At 38.0% G+C, this 24,382-nt stretch overlaps 3 protein-coding genes across 3 annotated transcripts; 1 reads left to right on the top strand and 2 right to left on the bottom strand.

Moving 5' to 3' along the window:
* Positions 1 to 1,717: 1,717 nt before the first annotated feature.
* Positions 1,718 to 8,787, bottom strand: LOC119691360. The gene is made up of 3 exons (XM_048621604.1): positions 8,335 to 8,787; positions 8,033 to 8,158; positions 1,718 to 2,381 (listed from the first exon to the last, which is right to left on the bottom strand). Coding segments are annotated over exons 1-3 (498 nt in total). The 5' UTR covers positions 8,337 to 8,787; the 3' UTR covers positions 1,718 to 2,011.
* On the bottom strand, positions 5,387 to 7,942 carry LOC125488607. Its single transcript, XM_048621603.1, has 2 exons — positions 5,917 to 7,942; positions 5,387 to 5,525 (listed from the first exon to the last, which is right to left on the bottom strand). The coding sequence occupies exons 1-2, from the start codon at positions 7,606 to 7,608 to the stop codon at positions 5,502 to 5,504; spliced, it is 1,716 nt and encodes a 571-aa protein (XP_048477560.1). The 5' UTR covers positions 7,609 to 7,942; the 3' UTR covers positions 5,387 to 5,501.
* Positions 8,788 to 13,527: 4,740 nt separating the features above from the next.
* Positions 13,528 to 16,398, top strand: LOC105383075 (carboxypeptidase inhibitor SmCI). Its single transcript, XM_048621859.1, has 2 exons — positions 13,528 to 13,912; positions 16,167 to 16,398. Exons 1-2 carry the CDS (start codon positions 13,701 to 13,703, stop codon positions 16,366 to 16,368), a joined length of 414 nt encoding a protein of 137 aa, XP_048477816.1. The 5' UTR covers positions 13,528 to 13,700; the 3' UTR covers positions 16,369 to 16,398.
* The last annotated feature ends 7,984 nt before the right edge of the window (positions 16,399 to 24,382 follow it).

The following is a 24,382-nucleotide window of genomic DNA, read 5'->3' on the forward strand; positions in this document are numbered from 1 at the left end:
TAATTTGTACTGTAAATTACAATGAGCATGAGCTGCCCCGCGGTACTGAGCAGAGATATGACAGTGATCCCTAACTTTGTCATTCCAAAGCAAGTGTTTACAAATGTGACAACGCGTTGCGTTTTGAAAATTTTCGCTGTCCGCCTCTGTGAAAATCATTGGTTTAGTGGTATTTAACATTTCATTAATTTTTGTACAATGATTTTGTAATGATTGAACGAATTTGGAAACACAGTCCTCACCACGGTATGAAACAAATAGGTTTTGAGTTTCATCAATAGTGCAAATTATGTTGTATGCAAAAGCAATCGGTATATGATGGTGTAAATCAGTTGTAGTAGCAGTATTTGGGTTAGGATCACAACCGTGCACTGGCTGCAACATTGTTTCAAAGTCTGCATATATGACATAGGGCACATCTTGTTTTTTTTCATAATTTTTAAATTGGACAAATGAGCCTTTTTCTGGTAAAAAATAGGTCGGCTCACCGCAAACATGATTGTTCAACTCTTCTTGTGATCGGAAAAATGTGAAGCATACATCGCAAAAGAATATATTTCCGTGGTGCTTGGTAATTTGGCTTCTCACAAGGCGAGATAGATTTTTAATCAAACAGTAATGAGATGAATTTTCGTTTTCGATTAGCAATAAATTAATGTGATTAATACCATCAGATTCAGATCGGTATAATGGTCCCTCAATTTTGTTGTCTTTTAAACCATAGACAAATATCGCAATATTAGGATTATTTTTCTCAAAAGTTGAGATGTCTGCGAAACTAATTGGAAAGTTCATGTTTTTGGTGTTCAACACATTCTGAAAGTGTGGATACGATGATACGCGCTCAGGATGAGTCTTTGTTGGATTCAAAGCCGCCATAACACACCAGAGAAAACAGTACTCATCATTGTTTCGAATATTTAAGCATGCTTTTTTGTTCTTAATTAATTTAGGCAGAGCTATGTATTTGGACCCGCTTAGTGCTTCATATTTATTAATGTTTATATCAATGTGACAGTTGTTCAAAAATGACCAACCAGAATCCCTTTGCTGAAACGATTCCATTTTCTTAATCAAAATATTTTCAATTTCGGAGAAATATTTATTAAAATCGTAATTAAAATGAAGAGGAATATTTTGGGTAGCAAAAGATTTTATATCTTGATTATCATTACTCATCATTATAAAATTTGCATAAAATTCAAAGTTTACTTTGATACAAATATGTTTTTGAAGTGATTGATCTAAAAGCGATTTTACTTTATTTTTTATGTTCATGAAAAATAAAGACGTAGAATAAAGCTCCTCACCCTCGGGCACAACTATTCTGTAAGTGACAATTCTACTTTGAAAAGCGGAATGAATTATATGTACACCATCATTTGTATCAATAACTAACTCGTTGGTCTTATGTAAATTACTTCGCAAATGTCCAATCCACTTTCTCTTTTCAACGTTTACTTTACATACTGTGCAATATGGCATTTTGTAATCTGTTGAATTAACTAACTAAAAATATAATCTAGCTAACAGGGACGTAACGAGAGGTTTGAGGTAAGAGGGTCTAGTACGGGTTTGTTAGAAACTATAAAAGTTTACGTTTTCTCGCATACAAAGTGACGGCTCTAGAGGAAACTATCATGCAACTTTTGTCAAATAATGTATGCAGATGACAGAAGAAAAAGTAAACTTTTATAGTTTTAAAAAAATTGCAAATCCTGTACTAGACGTACAGTATAAGGTTAAAAATGCAAGTACTGAATCTAAAAGCAACTTTCATAGGAACTATCTACTTAAAAAATCGAACTAAAATAAGACCATTAGACCTTACCTTACCTTACCTTACCTTGCCTTACCTTTATAGTTATACCTTATACCTTTACCTACTCCTACTCTAATTTTACTTTTACCTTTACCAATTTAATAATTCAGCTATATTAAACAAAACAATAATAATAACGGGAATAACTAGGAAAAAATATATTTTATTAGATGTAGATTATTAAAAAGGTTATGCTTCTTTAAATTTAATTGTATCCGGGTTATAAAACGACGGCGTGCTGTCGCTGAAGAGGTTGCTCGCCTCCTTCACAAATCGATGCAGCAACTTCCACTGCGGCGACCCGTCTTCCACGTAGGTGTTGAGCCGCAGCAAGGCCTTGGTCCAGCGGGTGTCCTTCGGCGCGTCCTCAGCGTCACGCCGCGCGTAAACTTTCACCTCCACGTAAAAGTCGCCCGACGTGTTTGCTACACGTCGCTGGTTCCCGTTCGCCACGCGGTTTACGACGAAGGATGGCAGCGTCTTGTTCTGCGCCAACACTTCGTCCTCGTCGTTGCACAACCCGAAAATATCAATCGTGTGCAGTTTCTTCTTCTGCGCTCTGTGAAATAAAAAATATCAAGATTAATTTGGTAATCCACTAGATAAATAAATAAGGTTGTCTTACACGAAAAACAACACTATACACAGGTCTTTGCATCTATTACACATGGTGTATACACCATACATACTTGATGTCTAGATAGGTGAAGTAAACAATGCGACGCTGAACTGGCTAGGACACAAGTTTTAGATGATGCGAGCTTGCCCACCACCTACACCATTCCATCAACTTAGTTGCTCTAATTCATCAGAAATACAAAGTCAATACGTGTGAACAGTGAGCAACAACAATATAAATTTAATTAATATCCCACACACAGGCATCCGACCTCAAATTATGCAGACCCAGTAAGATGTCAGTCAGCTGCTATACTTACACAAAAATACATTAGATAGAGAAACAAAAACCAGACCCAAGACAAACACAAATGCTCATGTTCATCAAACACGAATGTTTGTCTGGACGGGATTCGAACCCTCGCCCTCGTGCTCCGTAAGCAGGTTCACTAACTGCATGGTATACAACACAACAACACTGTACTGAACTATATTATTGTGGTATTGAAAATACTGGCTTTTAGATTTAATCGGCTTTTATTCAGTTTTTTATTAAAATTAATCCAAATAATACACGTCTTTCGTCTTTTACTCTTCTTCCTTTTTCTCACACTCTGTCATTCCTCACCATAGACACTTCCTCTGAGTTCCAAACCCCACACTCGGCCATCCTGCATTCAGTCTGCCCTCAGACTGGTTAGTCTGCTCTACCGAAGTCCAAATCACAATATAAAATATAAAACTGATACCTACATCCTACACCTGACTTCATCCATACCTCCACTTGCATTCATTGGCTCTATACAAAACAACATAAAACTTAGGTACATCTTAAACAATATTTACACTTTAACATTTTAAAATATCATAAACTTCAAACGTCTTAGTAACCTTCTAAATAACTTTAACTTGAATTAAACAAAATAAACAAAACAACATCTTTTTGTCACACAAAACAATAGATAACCAAACATCTTTACCCAGTACATAATAACATCGTAGGTAAATAATAAAATTAAAAAAACATATTCACATCAAATCTCCATCTGAAACAAAAAATTGTTGTTAAAACATCAACCCACCCATTAACCATCATTCGGCCATGGCTTCATATGATCAGCTGACGTCGAAGTTCTGATCGGACCTTCCGTATCAGGATCTTGCTTTTCCACGTCATATCTATCATTTCTTTTTACTTTAGTCACCTTGTATGGACCTAGGAACTTAGGCTTTAACTTCATGCCTGAACCAAACTGAGTCCTCTTAATGGCAACAAGTTCTCCTTCTTCATACTTATTACTCTGTTTTCTACCCTTATTATAATTTGACTTGTTTTCTTCTTGGACTTTCATTATTTGTTCCTTTGCTTGCTTCCTTAAATGATTTCTGTTATCTTGAAATATTTCTCTCTGCTCTTCTTCAATAAGCTTGTATAGATTCACATCTTGCTTGAAGTTCATCTTTACTCCTATCAGTAGCTCAAATGGACTTGTGTTTATGCTCCTTTGGTATGTGCTATTCAAAGCTCTCTGTAGCTTGCTTACATGCCTGTACCATAGGCTTGGCTCTTCAACGCACAGCTTCGTTAGTACCGAGATGATCGTCCTGTGTATTCTTTCAACTTGTCCATTTCCTCTTGGCACTCCCGTGGTTATCTGTACATGCTCAATACCTTCCTCCTGGCAGTAATTTTGGAAGTCATTGCTTGTAAAAGCACTGCCTCTGTCTGATATAATTCTTCTTGCATTCCCAAAATTCTGTTGGTGTATCTGTAGCTTATCAATCACCTCTTTCGCAGTTGTACTCTTACATGGAAAAATCCATACAAATTTAGTAAAAGCGTCTATCACCGTAAGTATGTGATTATATTGTTTTTTCGTCTCTGTCATCGGGCCTATGTGATCAATATGAATCGTATCTAAAGGGATGTCTTCTTTCTCGATCGGGTTTAAAAACCCCTCCTGCTTTCCGCTTTTTCTGCTTGCAAGTAAGCACGGAACACAAGTTAGAATGTAATCTTCAACCTTCTTACCTACATTCTGTATGAAATAGTCTTTGCATATGAGCTCTAATGTCTTCTTCTTAGCAAAGTGGCCATTACCATGAGCTCTCTTGATAATTTCCATCTCTAAACTTCTTGGTATCACTAGTTGCTTCTCCATGCCCTTGTATAATAGTCCATTGTACATCATATAATCTTGATATTCTTTCTCTTTTAACACTTCCATGATCGCCTTGAGACTCTCATCTTCTGCTTGCATTCTCCTTATTCTTCTTTGAAATTCTGAAATTACACCAATAACTGGGTTACGACTTAATGCATCAGTATGTTGCATTCTGCTGCCACTGCGATGTTCAATCTCATAGTCATAGTCCTGTATGAACATTATCCACCTTGATACCCTCGTAGATGTGACTAATTCTTTTTTTTCCAACGTCATTTTGAAAGCTTGGCAGTCTGTGACAATCTTAAAATGAATACCAAATAGATATTGCCTATACTTCTTGATCCCTTCGATAATTGCCAAAGCTTCTAGCTCATAGCTTGAGTAACCCTGCTCCGTCTTGGTTGTTTTCCTGCTCATATAGTGCACCGGATGTAACTGGTTGTCTTCTTTACTTCTTTGCATCAGAATAGCTGAATATGCCTTGCAGGAAGCATCTGTATGCATCTCTGTCTCCAAATTTGGGTTAAAAATCTTTAACACAGGGCTACTTGTCAGTTTATCCTTCAACATTTGAAATGCCTGTAATTGTTCCTCATCAAATATAAACGGCTGATCCTTCTTTAATAAATCTGTTAACGGCCTTGCTATCTCTGCATAATTCTGTATAAACTTACGGAAATATGATGATAATCCGATAAAACTATGAAGTTGCTTCAGAGTTTTTGGCTCTGGAAAACGTCTCACTGCATCGGTTTTGTCTGGTGACGGTCTCACCTCTCCGTCTTCAATTATATGCCCAAGATATTCTACTCGTCGTACAATCAATTGGGACTTCTTCCAATTCACATTTAATCCATACTCAGATGCTATCTGAAGAACTTCTTTCAATCTGTCTACTGCCTCGGCTTCACTCCCAGCTGTAATTATAATATCGTCAATAAATATCTGAATCATTCCTTTTGAAATGAGATCTCTGAAGATAATTGAGATGAATCTCATGAAAACTTTAGGGCAGTTCGATAGACCAAAGGGCGCCTTCAAAAATTCATATTGTCCATTGTGTGTGACAAATGCTGTATACTTTACTGAGTCTTCATGCACCTTCAAATGAAAATACCCATTTTTGAGATCGAGTGTACTAAAAACTTTCGATTCTGACAGTCTGTCAATCAAATCCTCAATGATAGGAAGTGGATACTCATCTTTAACCAATTTCTGGTTGATCTTACGATAGTCAACACAGATTCTTATTGACCCATCTTTCTTAGGAACAAGCACCAGGGGACTAGCATATTCTGAGTAGCTTACCTGTACTATTCCATCATCTAACCACTGTTTTACTTGCTTTTCTACTTCTTGTTTCTCCTTAAAAGCTAACCGTCTCGGTCGCTGAGCAACTGGTATCCGATCCTTCAGAATGAGATGTAGTTCCACATTCGCCTCCTTAGTCTTCCTTGGTTCATAGGATTTCACCAACTTCTCCACCCTTTGTTTAAGCTCCTTGTCCACCTGATACCCTATATTTGCCGGTATTGTCTCATCTGAAATAACACAAAGTAAATTAGCCCACCAATCCTCGTTGATTGGCAACAACATCACCTTACCGTCATTTAAAACACACGTTACATTCTTTAGAAAAGGATTGCCTAAAATCATCGAGTGTGGTACGTCCTTAGTGTCCATAATTACAAAACTAACGTCCTTATATTCTTGTCCATTCACCATCACACTTAACAAGCACTGTCCGACTGATTTCACTTGCGAGCCAAGTCCTGTGTATATCTTATTGTCGTCGAAACACTCTGGTGAACCGATCTGTTGGTACACGTCCATAGAGATCACGTTGACGTCGCTTCCGGAATCAATCAGAGCCTTCACTTCTTTTCCGCGTATTTCCACCATTGTCATGTGCCTTTTAATATCCTCTTTATCCTTGGTTTCGTCTTTATTCGTCTTATTTATCATAGCATCGGCGTTCTGCATCGACATGATTGTTTGTTGTTGACGTTGACATTGACATCTTTCATCGTTCTCGTTCACACATTCACATTCATTGAGTGAGTCAACGGTGCACAACGTTTGACGTGATGTCGTCGGCTGTTGTTGGGAACTTCTTTCCGAACGCATCGTTGGACGAAAATTTACATCGTTGGTTGCACCCGCCGCCATTGTTGTTGATTTGCGAACCCCACTACCGCTGCGAACTTCATCGTGTTTTGGTTGTTGTTGACATTCTGATGAGATATGACCAAATGAGTTGCATTTAAAGCACTTCATCCCTCTGTTTTTATGTGGACACTCAGGGGAAATATGACTGGTTTCTCCACAACTGTAGCATTTTCTCCTGTCACTCTTTTCAGCTTCTCTAGGTCTAGGTTGCCATCTTCTGTGCTGCACTTGCGGCGTCTTCATCTTCTCTTTCACAGTTTCATATATTCTCAACTTATCTTTCAACTCACTGTAGGTTGTAGCGCCGTAGAGCATAATTTTATTATTCTCCGCGTCCACTATGCCGTCGATAATGTATTGTATGGCCACACTGTCAGCTAGTTCTCCTCTTTTTGCTAGCTCCTTCATCACTAGGAGGTAGTCTATACAGCTCTCACCTTGCTGCTTCTTTCTAGCACTCATGATTTCATGAATGGCCTTCCCATCCACCGTACCTGGGAACTCCTTTAGTATCGCCGACTTCAGCGCGTCCCATGTTTTGAATGGCTTTTCAGCCCGAAGCCATAGCGCCGCCGTCCCCGTCAGTGATCTACGGGCCACCACCAGCTGTTGTAACGCAGACCATCCGAAGATCTCAGCGTTATCTTCTACGTCTTCCACCCATCGCGAGGCCACGTACATTCTGTCCTGCCCGCTGAATTTCGGCACCAGCTCCTCCGCGTAGTTCATCATGTTTGCTGAACACCCCGCCGTTGCCGCTGCTGCCGCCCCCGTCCTCGTCGTCCTCGTCGTCGTTTTCCTTGAGTCCCCACGTTCTCCGTCGTCGTACATGAGGAGTTTTTTTTTTTTTTTTGGTTTTCACCGTCGTGGCGTCGTCGTCGTCGTCGTAGTGGTGCAATTTTTAATCGTCTTTAAAAAAATTGCCCCCGTCGTCTTCCCGTCTTTTCCACGGCCAATCTCCAAAAATGGCCGCTACACCGTATTTAGAATTTTGAATTTCGCCAAATAAATCTTGCCAATCTGATATTTTTAGGTTTAAATCGCGGCCGAGCCCCCAATTGTGGTATTGAAAATACTGGCTTTTAGATTTAATCGGCTTTTATTCAGTTTTTTATTAAAATTAATCCAAATAATACACGTCTTTCGTCTTTTACTCTTCTTCCTTTTTCTCACACTCTGTCATTCCTCACCATAGACACTTCCTCTGAGTTCCAAACCCCACATTAATGTAAAGAGATTTAATTATTATAATTACCTTGGTGCGCTGCTTGAACTGGTCGATGCGGCGCTGGACTTCCTTTTGCTCGTCTGTTTCTTCTTTGCAGCAGCAACTGCAGCCTCGACGTGCGCGCCGACAACGGATTCGCACTCGGAGTCAGACCTGAAAAGCAAATGACAATTATATTAGATATGTAAAAAATATTGTCAGCGATGGAGAGCAGATGAACTGAAATGAGGTTTATTTAGAATATTACATTTTCTAATTACATTAAAATGTAGGAAACTGTTATAAAAATGGAAAGAGATAAATGAACATAGTAAAAAATACTTACTTACATTATTTTTATGAGAGAAGTCGGTATTCAATCAGACTTCAGCGGCAGAGCAGACGACGGTGGTCGACAGCGGCAGGCGGGGCAGCGAGGGCAACAGCAGGGCAGGGGGGGCGGCGGCAGGGCAGGCGGGCGGCGACAGGGCGGGCGGGGCGGCGAGCGGCGGCGATGACGGAAGGCAGCGGCGGAGCAGGGGTATCGGTACCACAAAGCTCAACTGAAGATTCTTGGAGTCACGAAAATAATGAACGATGACGGCCGCCACCCACTATTTTATACAATCAAAAACTAAAACGTATGCAAAAAAAATGTCGCGCGAAATTGAACTTAATTCAATTGTGGTTTTTGCCGCACGGGAGGGACGGCTTTTAATAATAATTGCTAACGAGCATGTTTCCATACCTAGGTATTTTCCATTTTACACGTGTGAACTCATTTTTTATTTAGTATCTAATATTTTTAGTACTTACACCCTCTGTAAATTTTATTTAACAAAGGTATACATTGTACATAAGTTCCAAATAACTCATTGGTACATGGCCCAGGCATCAAACTCGAACTCTATCGTGAGAAGCGGGTGCGTTATAGGTTGAGCTACCAACCCTCTTATCATATGAATGCATTGGGTTTACATACATACATAATTATGGTCACGACTGTAAACCCCGAAGGAGTAGTTTATGTTTCTGCATTGAGTTTAAAACGCAGAACCTAATAAATAATAAATTAATTCTGATCATAGACTTAATTTTTATTAAACTATTTTTTCACTAAAAAACACACACACACATCCCGTACAAGTCCACTGCTGAAAATTGGCATCCTCCAATACTGGAGGGTTTTTGTTATAATCTCCACGCTTGACAGGTGGGTACAAAAAAACAGAAACATTAAGACCCGAGTGCAAATATCTGTGTTTAAACAAATATCTGCCCCGGCGGACGATCGAATCCGGGGCCTTTAGTGGTAGTCAGAGTAATTTGACTTAGACCATGTTTCACAATGTCTGGTTAGTGCCTACCTGCCACTCTCTTTTATAATTTTTTTGACACTGACACCATGTATTTTATCCCACAGATAGTCACTAACCAGACATTGTGAAACAGGCCCTTAGATAAATAAATATAAATAATGAAGACCCAGTTATTTCACGCAATACTTACCTACTTTTCTATGGTGGATGACCACTCATCATAGAAAATCTAGTTTTGTGGAAGTCAGATAGTTTTTATCCTTTCACTGACCTTATTACTAAACTTCGCCAAATAATTATTTATTTATTTTTTCTCATAGCTTCAGAAGGGCTAGCACAGGGCGCAATTTTAAGACCTGACATAAGTTTTGCATCGCGCTCACTCACATCGCGCAGCCTCAAGGGCGAGCGCGACGGAGAACTTTTGTCGCGTCTTAAATACTCCATACTAGTCCTTCTGATATGTGTTTTAGAATGGAACAAGGTACCGATTCATGAGAACTGAATACCAAAACGAAAGTCATGAAGGGGTTGAGAGAATATTGAAGATTAACCGAAAACAAAATCTCGAGTCTTTAGTGTTAAAATTAAAATTTCATACAAATCTATAGCTCAAATTAAACTGGGTGGTTATGTTAAGATTCAAATTACATTACTTTAGTTTTATAATTTTCTAAAACGATGCCAAGTCACTCATTTACCTACTGGCGGCATTATGTGACATCCGATACCTGCGTTGATACTAGGTACCGACTTATGGGAAAGAAATCAAATACTTACACAATGAAAAAGTTCCACTAATAAAATGCCGACACCAAACGATCTATTTTTTTTATTTATAATATGTATCTATCTACAGGGTGTTGCAACAGGGTATACTAACCCGAAACCTACGTGTGCCGCATGGCACGGCGCGGCATGGCATACTTACCTACCCTTTTTGCAACACCCAGTATATTGGCATTTTTCGGCACATCCAAAACCTGAGAACAAATACCTACTTATCTATGATTAAACAAATACGGAGACCGAACCCACGACCCTCAACACAACAGTCAGTTCCTAACCACTGTGCCATCCGACTTAATGTAATTATTTGTATTTTTAAGACGTTGTATTTCTTATGAATGGCGTTAAGAACACTTATTCATATGCATACAGATATACCTCAAACAACATAAGTATTAAAATTCACACTTAACATCCAACACCGAGATCAAACGCATATTGGTTATAAACAAACAAATATCTGCTCCTTCTGAGATTCTAGCCAAGAATTCTCAACACTCTGACCAACTAGATTCATGTGTAGAGTCAGTCATAGACTGTGTGTGTTGTGTACATACCTACTGAAATTCCATTGCGATTGTGAATTAAATAATATAATATATGTAGTGTGCATGTAATGCAGGTAGGTACTTATCTAAAAATAACTAATCCTCATAATCAAAACGTTGGAAAGTGTACCCCACTCTGTATTAATAGCTAAGCCGTGCTAAGTTCTTTAAATTAAAAACGCATTGCGAAGTCTGTCACATTCCACATTTGCACCGTGTCGCCGCCGCCGTCTGATAATGAATTACCGGGAAGGCATGAAATAGCGAGCGACGACGACGCGCAAACTTTTTATGTTATCTTAAAAAATCTGGAACGCGTCTTGAATACATATATAATCGTAATAATAATCATAAGAAATACCATCTAATTCTAATATGAATATCGAACACGAATTATTGGGAAGGCTATCCCACTCGAGAGAGCACCAACAACGCGCGAAGCGCGGCTGTTGGTGCGATCGCAGAGTGGGATAGACTTCCCAATAATTCACTACTTTCGATATGAGTACTTCAATGCTACGGTGCTATTATTTTTATGTACTGGCTCGCTATGGCATTCTCGTCCACATTGATTTGTATGAAGAATTTGAGATCATTATTTAACAGCTTTTATCAAGCTTAAAATTATAATAAATAGAAGCGACTATTTCACGACTATTTTTTAAGACATAATTCAAACCGATAGTTAAAGTAGTTCCAAAGATATTCGATATTTTCAAAACCTCCAGCTATAATCCTCCACCAGGGCTGCAGCAAAGTACCTTTATATCTCTGCTATCTTTTGACGACTATTTCTGAAATTTGGCATGTCATTACGACTATTTCACGACTATTTTTTGAGACCTTAACCAAGTCGATAGGCCTTACCGTTCGTTCAGAAGAGACTGGAGGATTATAGCTGGAGACCTCCAGCTATAATCCTCCATAAAGTATAGCTCTAACTCCGAAAGTATGATACGACTATTTTTTGGAAAACACGACTATTTATGACTATTTCACGACTAATTTTTGGCATCATCAAAAATAGTTTCTATTGAGTTTCAATTTTGGAGGATTATACCTGGAGGCACGTAATTATTCGCCTAAAAATTGGAGAAATTGTGACGAACATGTCATAAAAAATTAAGACGAATATTATAAATCTGATAGAGTATTTGACGATGCATTGGACAGGTATGTTATTGTTTATTTATAATTTATTGTAAATTAAACATAATTTGGTTTTTGTCTTAGATATATAATTGAAGTTAATGAAAACGATGATGAAGATGAGGATGACGACGACGATGAACAAGTTCAAACAGAGAGTGAACATGAAAGTGACATGGAAATTGATTTATAAAATAAAACACTTTTACATAAATAAATTCAAATTGGTAGATATTCTGAAGGTAAACATCCAAATTTTAATGCTGTCAAACTATAAATTTTAAGCTAAATATGACATTTACGGGAACAGTCATAGAATAAAATTTTACTTACGTCAGAAATAGTTACAAGCTATCGCGAGATTAATCCGGGCACACTTTTCTACGTGTGTAGCATGTCGTGCTACCTCGCCCCCGCCACTTCTTTTACCCCGCAAGGAGGGTCGCCAAGTAACTTGCCGCATTATAGTAGGCATTTTTTTCTCAACCTATATAATACCGCTCTGGTAAATTTCAGGTTTATGTCGTTATTTATGTATACTCGTACAATAAGTGGCGACCGAATGGCGTAGTGTTTAGTGACCCTGACTACTGAGCCGATGGTCCCGGGTTCGATTCCCGGCTGGGGCAGATATTTGTTTAAACACAGATATTTGTTCTCGGGTCTTGGATGTGCCCGTAAAATGGCAATAGGCCCGCCCCCTATTACATTGGGACTAACATAACACTCTGGCGAAAAGTGGGTGCAGCAATGCACCTCTGCCTACCCCGCAAGGGAGTACATTAGTACAAGGCGTGAGTGCGTGTTTCGTACAATATCAACCATTGTTAGGTATATATAAATGTCGGATTATCGATAGATATAAAAAACATTTCTCAACGAACCCAGGTACCTAGTTTTTATTACCAGAACATACATTATTATTTCAGTACATAATAAAACGTATTGTATAAATGTTTAGGTATTTACAACGATTTTACAATGTTTTTATTTTCGTTTGTGCTCTTTTCTAGTTGTTTAAATGTGTATACCAAAATATCTTATAACACTCTAACGCCACCTGTGTCTAAGACCGATGCATCTGCTGACAATATTGACGGTAAGTTTAAAATAAGAGTAAGAACCCATTATTGCCCAAATACCTAACTCTTCTTTTTATAAAATAATATTTTTATTGAAAAATTTACAACAGTTAGATGTATACATACATACAATAACGTGAATTTAAAAAGCTTACAAAAAGTATTATCTACCAGTTAACCTGCAACAAAATTAAAACGTGTACCGTACTGAATGCTTAGTACAAGTAATAATTAGTAGACTAGTAATTATTTCTAGTCTAGGTATATATGTAATCGAGTTAAAAGCAATGCAAATATTATGCATAAACCCCAGCAATGTACCTATTTACGTCATCTAAGCACCCACTAATCACAAGGTGTTGAATGGATCGCGTCTACACTATGGATAAGTACAGTAACCAAAACGAGTAACATCAAAAGTGCTGCTAATATTATTATACAACGAATCAATCAATATACAATAATATACATATTATTCTTAGTGACGTGAACTTAAGTAGCGTTGAAACGCCCATGTAAACACTATACAGTGTGTTGCTTTTCGGACCCGACAAACTTTAAGGGTGGATTCTACGAGTAATTTCATCAAAAAACACCCATATAGGGTCTAAGTAACTTAAATTAATTTTCTTCTTTATAGAAAATCATATCTTGAGATTTGAACGCCTTACGGACATGAATGGCCGCCATTTCTAGAATATTGAGATTTGACCCCACTTATGGGAGTTTTTTCTCGATAAAAATACTCGTAGGCTCCTTAAAGTTTGTCGGGTCCGAAAAACAACACACTATATAATCCTGCTTATTGACCGTTTCAGAAGTAGCAAAGATGTGTCTCCTCAACCCTCAGAGGGGCCCTTGCAGGGCCGGCCTCCAGATGCACTACTTCAACGCCAAGGACATGAACTGCGCCTCCACATTCACGTGGGGGGGGTGCCAGGGGAACGGCAACCGGTTTGATACAGAGGAAGAGTGCGAAGAGCAGTGCTTCCGGGCTAGATATAGTTTGTTCTGTCTATGTATATTCTATTCTGGGGAGGAGTGGGGGGGGAGATGAAGCTACTATACGAGGATCTCGAGAGGAAACTTTGTTTATATCCCCCTAATTCACCTTAGCCAGCCTGTACCAACTACTGTGTAAGGGTGCTTACAAAGGGATCGGGTTCCCTGTATCTACCTGTACCGGTAACCTAATTATGCGAAAGCGCTCACGGAGTATTTCCCGGATTTTTTATTATCATGAGCGCTTTCGCATAATTAGGTTACCGGTACAGGTAGATATAGGGAACCCGTTTCTCTGTGTAAGCACCCTTAATTGGGAGTTGCAAAAGCGGAGATCTTTATTTTGAATAGCACATTTCTTGTGATTGAAAGCTATGGTGCCAGGGGGTAAGTAATACGAGGTATAAAAACGTATGGTATAACATTCACAAGGTATACGCCCATATGATATAAATTTATTAAGTATAACGATCACTGTGCATAACAAACGAAAGGCTAATTTTTACTAAATACCTAATTTCGTAAAGAATAACGTTCAAAAAGTATAATTTCAATTGATATAACGATTAAAATGCATAACGTTCATAATATATAACGTTTATAACATATATTCTACAACGGATATACCTAATTATCATAATGTATAATGCACAAATAGTATAAAAGATTGTCGTATCGTATTTTCATTATTATTGACGTTATGTGGGGGGAACGCTCCGCTCCGCTTCGCTGCGCTTCGCTTTGGTTTCGACGAACATGTGCACCTAACACGCTCCTCCTCGCTTTGCTCGTCGTCGCACCTATCTTTAGGTTTTGGTACTAGGGGTTTTCACACCGTTATTATTATTGAAGCTATGTTGGGAGACGCTCCGCTCCGCTCCGCTTTGGTTTCATCGAACATGTGCACCTAACACGCTCCTCCTCGCTTTGCTCGTCGTCGCACCTATCTTTAGATTTTGGTACTAGGGGTTTTCACACCGTTATTATTATTGAAGCTATGTTGGGAGACGCTCCGCTCCGCTCCGCTTTGGTTTCGACGAACATGTGCACCTAACACGCTCCTCCTCGCTTTGCTCGTCGTCGCACCTATCTTTAGGTTTTGGTACTACTGGTTTTCACACCGTTATTATTATTGAAGCTATGTTGGGAGACGCTCCGCTTTGGTTTCGACTAACATGTGCATCTAATACGCTCCTCTTCGCTTTGCTCGTCGTCGCACCTATCTTTAGGTTTTGGTGCTAGGGGGTTTGACGGTGTTGGGTAATTAAAAACAGATTATGTTATATGTTAAGTATTATGTTTTATGAACTTTATACTAAATGATAGTATATATTTTAAACGATATACGTACTGTATGTTATACGAATTGATATTAGTCCTCGTAAGTATTATATATTTTGATATTATATCAAATGTACGTTATACCAATTGAATCTTATACCTTATGAAAATATAGATTTTGTTGTTATACGTAACGTTCATTAGGTATATGTTGTGAACGTTATTAATGTGAAATTATACATTTCGTTTTTATACGTCGCAATACGCACCCGGTGCCAGGACGACATGTTGAGGTCACCAAAGGCAAACGAAGTGTCCCATCGTCACTACTGATTTCTATGTATTCGTATGGCATTAGATTCTAGGCAAATGATGATTGCTGATTGTGACCTCATACAGAAAAGCAGTACTTGTTACGGTGTTGCAAAAAGGGCATAATATGCCGAAACCTACTATACAGGGTGTTGCAAAAAGGGTATACTAAGCCGAAACCAGCATGTGCATCATGTTATATCTAAGCCCGAAACTGAAATCAGAATTTCAAAATTCGCGAAAAAAAAATCATTTTCCATAGAAACTTAGTTGGTCACGTGACTTTTTACTATGGAGAATGAATATTTTTTTTCGCGAATTTTGAAATTCTGATTTCAGATTCGGGCTTAGATATAACATGCTGCACATGCTTGTTTCGGCTTAGTATACCCTTTTTGCAACATCCTGTATATGAAGCATGTTATATTTAATCTCAAAATTCAAGAAAAAAACATCATTCTCCATATTAAAAAGTCACTTGACTAACGACTAACCAAGTTTCTATGGAAAATAAGTAGGTTTCAACTAAGTTATACCCCTTTTGCAAAAATTGTGAAGTATATATACATTCTCTCAAAAAGTCACTTGACTAATGACTAACCAAGTTTCTATGGAAAATAATATTTATGTAAGTTTCGGCTAAGTACGAGTATACCCTTTTAGAAAAATCCTGTTCTTGTTGATTCCTTTTTTCAGGAAGGCGCCCAGAGCACTGTCTTCTGAACTTTGATTACGGACGTTGCTTCGGTGAAATCAAGCGATGGTACTACGACAGGGTGTATGGAGATTGCAAGGAAACCATGTACTCTGGGTGCGGTGGCAACGCCAACCGATTCGGCAGTAAGGCTGAAGTAAGTTTCTTCATAACTAAACACAGCAATATTAAAATTAAGTGTATTTAGAAAGTTGAATGAGTATTGCTGTGCGTAATTAGTGGCCAGCTTTTAGGTTTGTCTGTTGTTTGTCTATTATAGACCAAATAGAAGTCTTTAATGCATAGGGACTGATTTTTCAATAGTCAGATAAGTGTTATATCTTAGTAATAACACTCGGTCGCCACAACACTCAGTCCTCGGCCTTCCTCATCCAACCACTACCGGCCACCCGTCTAAGGTCATCCGTCCAGCGGGCAGGAGGGCGTCCCACGCTGCGTTTGCCTGTTCGTGGTCTCCACTCGAGAACCCGTCTACCACAACGGTTATCGGTTCTTCGGCAGATATGACCAGCCTTTAATTCTTTCGAGCCTAATAATTTATTTTATTTTACAGTGTGACCAGGCGTGCGTAAAGGATCACCGTAAAGCGCCATACAAGCCGACCGAGTGACTCCACCCTGTGTACTTACCTATCGCTAACTTGTTTTTACAATTACAATTTTCGGATGCAAAATGTATTGAACTAAGCCTGCAACAAAACGCGTAGTGTAGTGACAGCAACAAAACTACCGACATATTATTATTTTTTGACTCTTGAAAATCTGTGTGTTTATTGAAATAGCACTCCACAAATTACGTAATTGTATGTCTTCTAAACATCGATTAAGCTAAAAGCTGCTTTTACCAAACGATTTAACTAAATATAATATCGTCATAAAAATGGTAATAAATAAAGAATAACGATATTAAGTTCAGTATATTTATTATTATTATTATAATTATTGTCAACGAAACGTTACTTCCTTCAACAAAAGTTAATGATCAATCTCTTTTTATATTAGTCATAATACATATGTTCCGAAGCCATCTTCAGCAGCATTTATAGATGATAAATATTATTTCTTTCCTGATTTATTTTATGGATAACTTTGCAAATGTACTTTTTATATGACCTTATTTGAGTCATTTCAAGTAGGTATTGTAAAGGCCTTTAGTGAAAATGTTTTATTTATGTAACGACCGTGTAAAATAATTTCATACCAATATAATACTAGGAGCCACCTACGTGGGTGGTCTGAAAAGTTTCCGACCTAACATAGATACAAGATTTTTTTTCTTAAAATTTATTTTTATTCTTCTACATAGCCTGTAAAACAGTAATTATGCGGCGCCAAAACACGGATTTATTGCGCCTAAACTGCGCCAACAGAGCATTGGAAATGTTCATTCGAACACGTCGTTGGTCTGACGTTAGCAAACGCGGCAGCCAACGCGCGGACAGCCTTCTCATGCCTAAATCTTGATTTAATATGTGATAAACACGTTTTCTGGACATTTTCATTGCCTCTGCTATCTCTCTCACTTTAATTCGGCGGTCGTCTAACACCATTTGGAGAACTTTAGCGATGTTATCGTCAGTAGTTACAGTTTTTGGACGTCCCGAACGTTCATCATCTCCGAAGCTCTTACGGCCACGTTTAAATTCGGCTGCCCAAAATTTTACAGTGGTAAATGACGGTGAAGAGTTCCCGTACACAGAATCTAACTCATCTTTGATTTGCGTAGGGGTATTCCCTTTCAAAAACCAATATTTTAAGACAGCTCGATACTCGATTTTTTCAATTTTCACAGAAATGCTCACATCGACTCACTCAAACGACTGTAAAATAAAAACCACGCGTCAAAAATGGCTGAAACTTTGAAGTGTTGCTGTCAAAAGATGCACAGTTATAGTGCCACAAACTTATCTGTTCCGGTGAGAGCGAACTAAATTGGTCCATACCTCATTACATACTAATGAATTTCATATTGACATGACATAGATTATATGGACCAATTTAGTTCGCTCTCACCGGAACAGATAAGTTTGTGGCACTATACATTCCCTGACTTTAATTGATGTGTGCTGCCATCTTCACGTTGAGGTCGGAAACTTTTCAGACCACCTACGTATTTATCTATGTACTTTGGTCTGAGCATTTTTACTTTCGGTCTTTACATAGTGGTATCATCTATTCATGTACAAATCTGTAGTAATTTCATATCCAGTGATATGAAATTAGTAGATTATTATGAATAGATGCTAGATACTAGAACAGGACAGCGGTAATTCTCTTTTACTTTCCGAAGAATCCAGGGGTCCGCGAAGACTCAAGAATACTACACTCACGAGCAATGAAAAGTTTCCACTGAGAAAAGCACCAAATTATTCCTAATCGGAAAAGGCTGGCTTAATGGCGTCTTCTGCAACATCGAAGTATATTTAACAGAGCATCAGGATATTACCAACTCAAAACGTTACCATTTTGAGTTGGTCGTTACTATTTTGATGAAAATTTTATATGAAATGATCATTGACTTATATATTACTAGCGTAAGGACAGGCCCAACCGCTCTAGAAAATGACACCCTTGCGTTGGCCCTAAAACCTCATAAATCTGTCATAATTTGTATGAATTTAGGGCCAGCGCGCGGGTGCCATTTTCTTTTGACAAAACGTTCTGACGGGCGTATCCTTCCTTTTGAAATCATTGGAAATGATTGAAAAAATTGGGGTTGTTTGGGGTCGGCATTTTATAAGTGGACGTTTTCATTGCCCGTGAGTGTAAAATCTAGCGATTCAAGTACAAATATGTGTATCGTAATAGGTTGAAGGCCTAAGCGAGGAATGCGCTAAAAAATCGGAATACAAAAAAGTATTCGAGGATTGCACTAGGTTATTTATGTAATATCACATTTTAGAACTGGATGCACTAACGCCACTAACTACGTTAATTTAATTTCGACAAATGCTCCCTTCATGTGTTTTGTTTATTTATTAGTACATCAAAGTCCATATTTTGTCGGAGTATAGCATAAATCTGTGTATAAGGTCACTTGGCCCGTAAAGTGTACCCTCAATCCGTCAGTGTCACCGACTTATTTATCACTATACCTTCGTATGTGTGTATGTATGTAGCTCCTCTAGTAAATCTAGATAAATAAAATTGCTTAGTTTTTTATTACTTCTAGTACTATAAAATGCGGCTCTATTGGAGTTATTTTGTATTAATATTATTAAATTCAGGTGAATTTTTTTTCGATATTGACAATACTATTGTAATGTATTTATGTAGGTACACACGGCAACGTTAAATGGTTGGCAGGGCACACTAACGCAGGTAGTGTATGTGTGTGTCAGCGACGTCGACGTAATTATTTAGTTCTGGGCAACCCATACACGGATATTGTAAGCATGTAGTTGTGCCAGTGACAATGATTCATTGTTTTTATGATATGAAGCAAAATTTTGCAATGCATTGTAAGAGATTGAATGGCTCAGTTGGTATGATACAAGACTTACAATAATCGGTGTGGTGGTTCAAATCCCTCTGAACTTACAAAGTTCCTTTTTTGTTTTTTTTTATAGATTTAATTTATTTTTTAATATGGCTAATAATAGTATTGTAGTATATACGAATAAAAGCAACACAGAAAGTAAATGAAACAAGTTATTAAGTGTTAAAATTACAAAATTTATTCTTGCCGTAACATAAACATTAAGGATGTTACGTTTTTGTTGTTTTTCGTTTTAAAACATAGTTGTAGTTTATATTAATAAGGAAAATTTTCAATTAGCAGTTTTAAATCATAATAAACATCAGAAAAGGATGGACTGGCTGTTTTACTAAAGTAAATAGGCAAGTCATTAGTTATATGAATCAACATGTTAATTAGCTAGAAATAAGATAACTTATTCCAACCTCAGTAACAATGACATCATTAACACATTGGCTTACCCATAATTGTAAATAATAATAAGTATTTAACAAAATAACTAAAATCTTATAGAAATGGAAAAATAAAAATTACTGAGCTAACCCCAATAACTATAATTTTCACCACTTTTTCGCCATAATATCTTACCATCCATCCTTGTCTGACTTAAAGGACTTTTCATCACTAAATATCACCACATTGTTGCACCAATCAAAGTTTAAAATAGTCAGTCGCAAAACGCACTCTGTTTCAACGATGCTGATCGGTTAGAGCAATTTTCTTCGTCGGCCTCCGACACCGCAACCCAGCAGCACGCAAGTGAACCCGTACGGTTTGTAGGGATAGATTATGTGTTGTGGCCGTAGAACGGGTGCTGCAGAACGGATCAGCGCTATGTGCAGCTACGATTTCTCGATGGCGTGGTGATGCATCCGTATAGACGACTACTGTCTACATGTCCCGAATCTGCGTATCGGAGAACCCATAATTGAACAGTTCTCCTCTGCAAACAAAAAAAACAAATACTTAGCTTATACAAATACAAATATTCTAACAGTCAAATAAAATATTTACAATTCTATGTTACTTACCGTTAAACGTCTTGCGATTTCACTAATTGTAATGTTTTGTTCATATAAATACGATTATCTCCGCCTTTTTGAACATGGTTAAGTGACTTTCCATACTGACTGCGAAGAGTAATTAATTAAATTGACAAATCACAAAGTGAATCACTTTACAGACGCAGAGGTGAATTGTCACTAAAACTAAAAACAAATTTCGTTTATTCATATTGTATGAGGGTAGAATGGTTTTAATTCTCAAATGAAGAACGAATCATATATTTTTGGCGAAGAGAAATAGTCGACAGCTATGCAGCTTGTAGTCATTTGTCAGTTTTAAATATATTACTTTTATACTCAACAGCGTTTAAATTAACGCAAAATTTCAATTAAGTTAAATAAAAATAACCATCCGTGGACTCGAACTCACGACCTATGTTTCATTAGTCTAACATTCTACCATTGAGCTACGAAGTGTATAGACACAGGTAGTGAAATTTTGCTTCACATCAATGTTATAACTGTTTCACTAACACTACCGGTTGATATTTTTATGTCACAGCTGGTATACGGGGGGCGTTTGCCTACGCACAAACTCGTTTGTGTTGTTGTGTGTGTGTGTGTGTGGTTTGTTACTGGTGTGTAAACCGATTTCTGCGTTTATGCACACATAGACAACGTTAGTGTGCACTAGGGCATGCAATACCGGAACAATTTTCAATACCGGTATTGAGTTCCGGTATTACAACTCAATACCGGGATCCCGGTATTAATACCGGTATTAGACTTCCTTGTAATAAATGGCATATACTGTGTTTAAAGGTCGTATACGTCAAAATAAAACAAGAAAATACAATCATATTCTGTATTTTGTTGTAGATTTTTACGAGAATTAAGTTTTAGAGTTTAAATTTTAGAATAAATTATTTTTTTACATCCGGTGTCGGTTTACGCATGGTCAACAGTAGATTTCTAGCAGGCGAAAACTGCATTAAACAATTGGGAACAAGTGCGCTTTCACAGTATTTAGGAAAACAAGGCTAACTAAATCTTAATCGCTTTATTTATATCCTAAAAAAGTCCGATTCCGGTATTACTTCAATACCGGTATTAACATTCAATACCGGTATTGAAAAAAGCGGGTATTTTGTCCGGGATCCCGGTATTACGAATACCGGTATTGCGGTATTGCATGCCCTAGTGTGCACACATACACTACGTTAGTGTGCCCTGCCAACCCTTTGACGTTACCGTGTGTACATACTTATCATGTGTATATTTATATTGTATAGGTATATATTAATATTTCGGTTAGGTACTCAACATAGACCATCTTCTATGTAATTCATTGCCATAAGCACTACTAATCACTTTTTCAACACAGAGATATGTCAACCACTTGATTTACTTGTCTAAGTTTCAACATCACCAAAGGTTAACTGGTAGAAAATGCTGCTAGCACCACCTCGTGCGTTCGCCTTTGTACCAATTTGCTTTGTGCAATAAAGAATTTAATAATTATAATACAGCAACAAGCTACTCAATAGGGAACAGAATTTTTAGGTAAAGTAGACATTAAAATATTTTTATAAAAAATATATAGGTAATGTATAATAGTTATACATACGTTAAATACCTTTTAAAGTCATTGTATTTGACTACTCATAACAAAGAGAATTTTCAATTAATCTCATAAGATTACTCTTAAGTAGGTAGTTATTTTAAATGAATAGGTATAAGCGAGGCATTCCGTGCGCTCGCGCTAATGACCGGACGTATTTACGGTGACTCATGTCAAGAGCAATGGCCTCTAACGTGATAAAGTGTAAATCTTGTAATATAGTGATTTGTGAAGTACTTGCGTTCGTACAAAATCAAGTGCAAGTTATGGACGAGGAGAGCTTAGTGAGAGTGTGCACTACAGGCTTCGAGAAGAAAGACATTCAAGCTGCAAAAAAACTCCTTTTTGACTCCATTGCATCAACGCAGAGGAACATAGTACGAAAAGGAACTGGCAAATCTGAGCGTGAGCTGTATGATATTATATCAGTATTCAAGCGATTACATCATGATCTCGTTCCTATATTTGTAGCAAAAGATCTGTACAAACTTCCGCCGGTAACGTTTGACCATTTGGATGCGACGAGATTACTAAAGGATATCCTGGTACTGCAGAGCGAGATACGAAATATAAAGGATACATATGTGACTCAAGAACAGTTTAATGACGAGGTTAATCATCTGAAACAAGCATCGTATACAAATAATTTTGATCAGAATATAAATAAGAACAAAAGAGGAGGTAGCGGTAAAATGGACAGCTTTTGTTTCGACAGTGGACCGTTTGGTTTACCGCACATCGTAGAAAACACATCACCTACTCCTACAGGCTGTTCTGCATCTAACGACCTTGTAAATAAGAGCGATGTTTTAACCGGAACAGATGAATTATCCTGCTTGCAAAACGAATTATCGCCCAAATTGACTATGACACAACGTCCAGTTTCGCCGGCGCTAGACACAGTCGCGCAGCAAGCATGCGTCAGCGCGGGGAAAGAAATAGTAGCAATATCTAACACGGGTGCGAGTGAGACAGAGCAGCAACAACGAATACCAAATATTGACGTGCGGCCCAAGTCAAAAACGCTAGCGGACATCGTTAGTGACAGTAATACCAGAGAAGGGGACAAGAAAAACAATTCTGAATGGGAGCTAGTGCAGAGAAAGCGGCTGAGAAATCGCATTGAGGGATCCAAGGGCAAGGCTATTCCACAACCTGAAGGAAAATTCAAAGCTGCGGGTATTAAAGTCCCCCTTTATATCTACAATGTGGATAAAGAAACGAAAGATGAAGATATAATTGAATATATACAGGAAAAAACGGGTGTATCTGTGACCATGAAAAAGATTAATATGAAAAAACAGAAACGCTATGACGCTTATAAAGTGTTTGTACCACAAGCTAAGTTACCTCTGTTTCTCGATGACGATTTGTGGCCTGAGGACATACGATTCCGTCGATTTATTTATTTTAACAGGGAAATGTATGAAAATAAGGAGAAAATAAGGTCAAATGACGAGACTTGTAACTAATTCATTAATGGTTAAGATACAAGATAACATTAAATGCATTAGTTTTAATTGTAAGTCAGTGACCCGCTCAGTCGAATGCGTGAGATCCCTTTGTCAAACAGCTGATATCATAGCCCTGCAGGAGACGTGGCTGCTGCCACATGATGTCCCATTTCTAGGCAGCATTGATTCGGAGTTCGAGTACACGGGGAAATCGGCCGTTGATACGGGCGGTGGCATACTTCGTGGGAGACCGTATGGTGGTGTGGCTTTGCTCTGGAGGAAAAGCCTATTTAAATCGGTCTCCGTGATAAAGTGCGAAAGTGCGCGTATATCTGCTATAAAAATAGTGCTATCGAATCGTGTGCTCTTAGTGTTCTCTGTTTACATGCCGACGGACTCGGCCGAGAACCTACCTGTGTTTACGGAGTGTTTAGGTGAGATCGCAGCTATAGTGGATGAGTGTAACATAGACTCGGTAATTATACTCGGTGACTTAAATGCAAACTGTGGGGACCGGTTCGGTAACGAACTAATGGATTTTTGTTCGGAACAAAAGTGGCGCTGTGCAGATATAGAAGTGCTGGGACTCTCGTCAGGCACATATACGTACGTAAGTGACGTTCATGGTACTAGAAGTTGGTTGGA

Source organism: Plutella xylostella, chromosome 6 (genome assembly GCF_932276165.1).
Source record: "Plutella xylostella chromosome 6, ilPluXylo3.1, whole genome shotgun sequence".
Classification (NCBI taxonomy): domain Eukaryota; kingdom Metazoa; phylum Arthropoda; class Insecta; order Lepidoptera; family Plutellidae; genus Plutella; species Plutella xylostella.

Coding starts and splice junctions, on each gene's coding strand:
- LOC125488607 (XM_048621603.1), bottom strand. CDS start 7,608: ATGTACGACGACGGAGAACGTGGGGACTCAAGGAAAACGACGACGAGG. Junction 5,526..5,916: donor TAGATGATGGAATAGTACAG/GTAAGCTACTCA, acceptor TTATAATTACAG/CTGGGAGTGAAGCCGAGGCA.
- LOC119691360 (XM_048621604.1), bottom strand. Junction 2,382..8,032: donor AGTTCAAGCAGCGCACCAAG/GTAATTATAATA, acceptor TTTATTTCACAG/AGCGCAGAAGAAGAAACTGC.
- LOC105383075 (XM_048621859.1), top strand. CDS start 13,701: ATGTGTCTCCTCAACCCTCAGAGGGGCCCTTGCAGGGCCGGCCTCCAG. Junction 13,913..16,166: donor ATATTCTATTCTGGGGAGGA/GTGGGGGGGGAG, acceptor TTTTTCAGGAAG/GCGCCCAGAGCACTGTCTTC.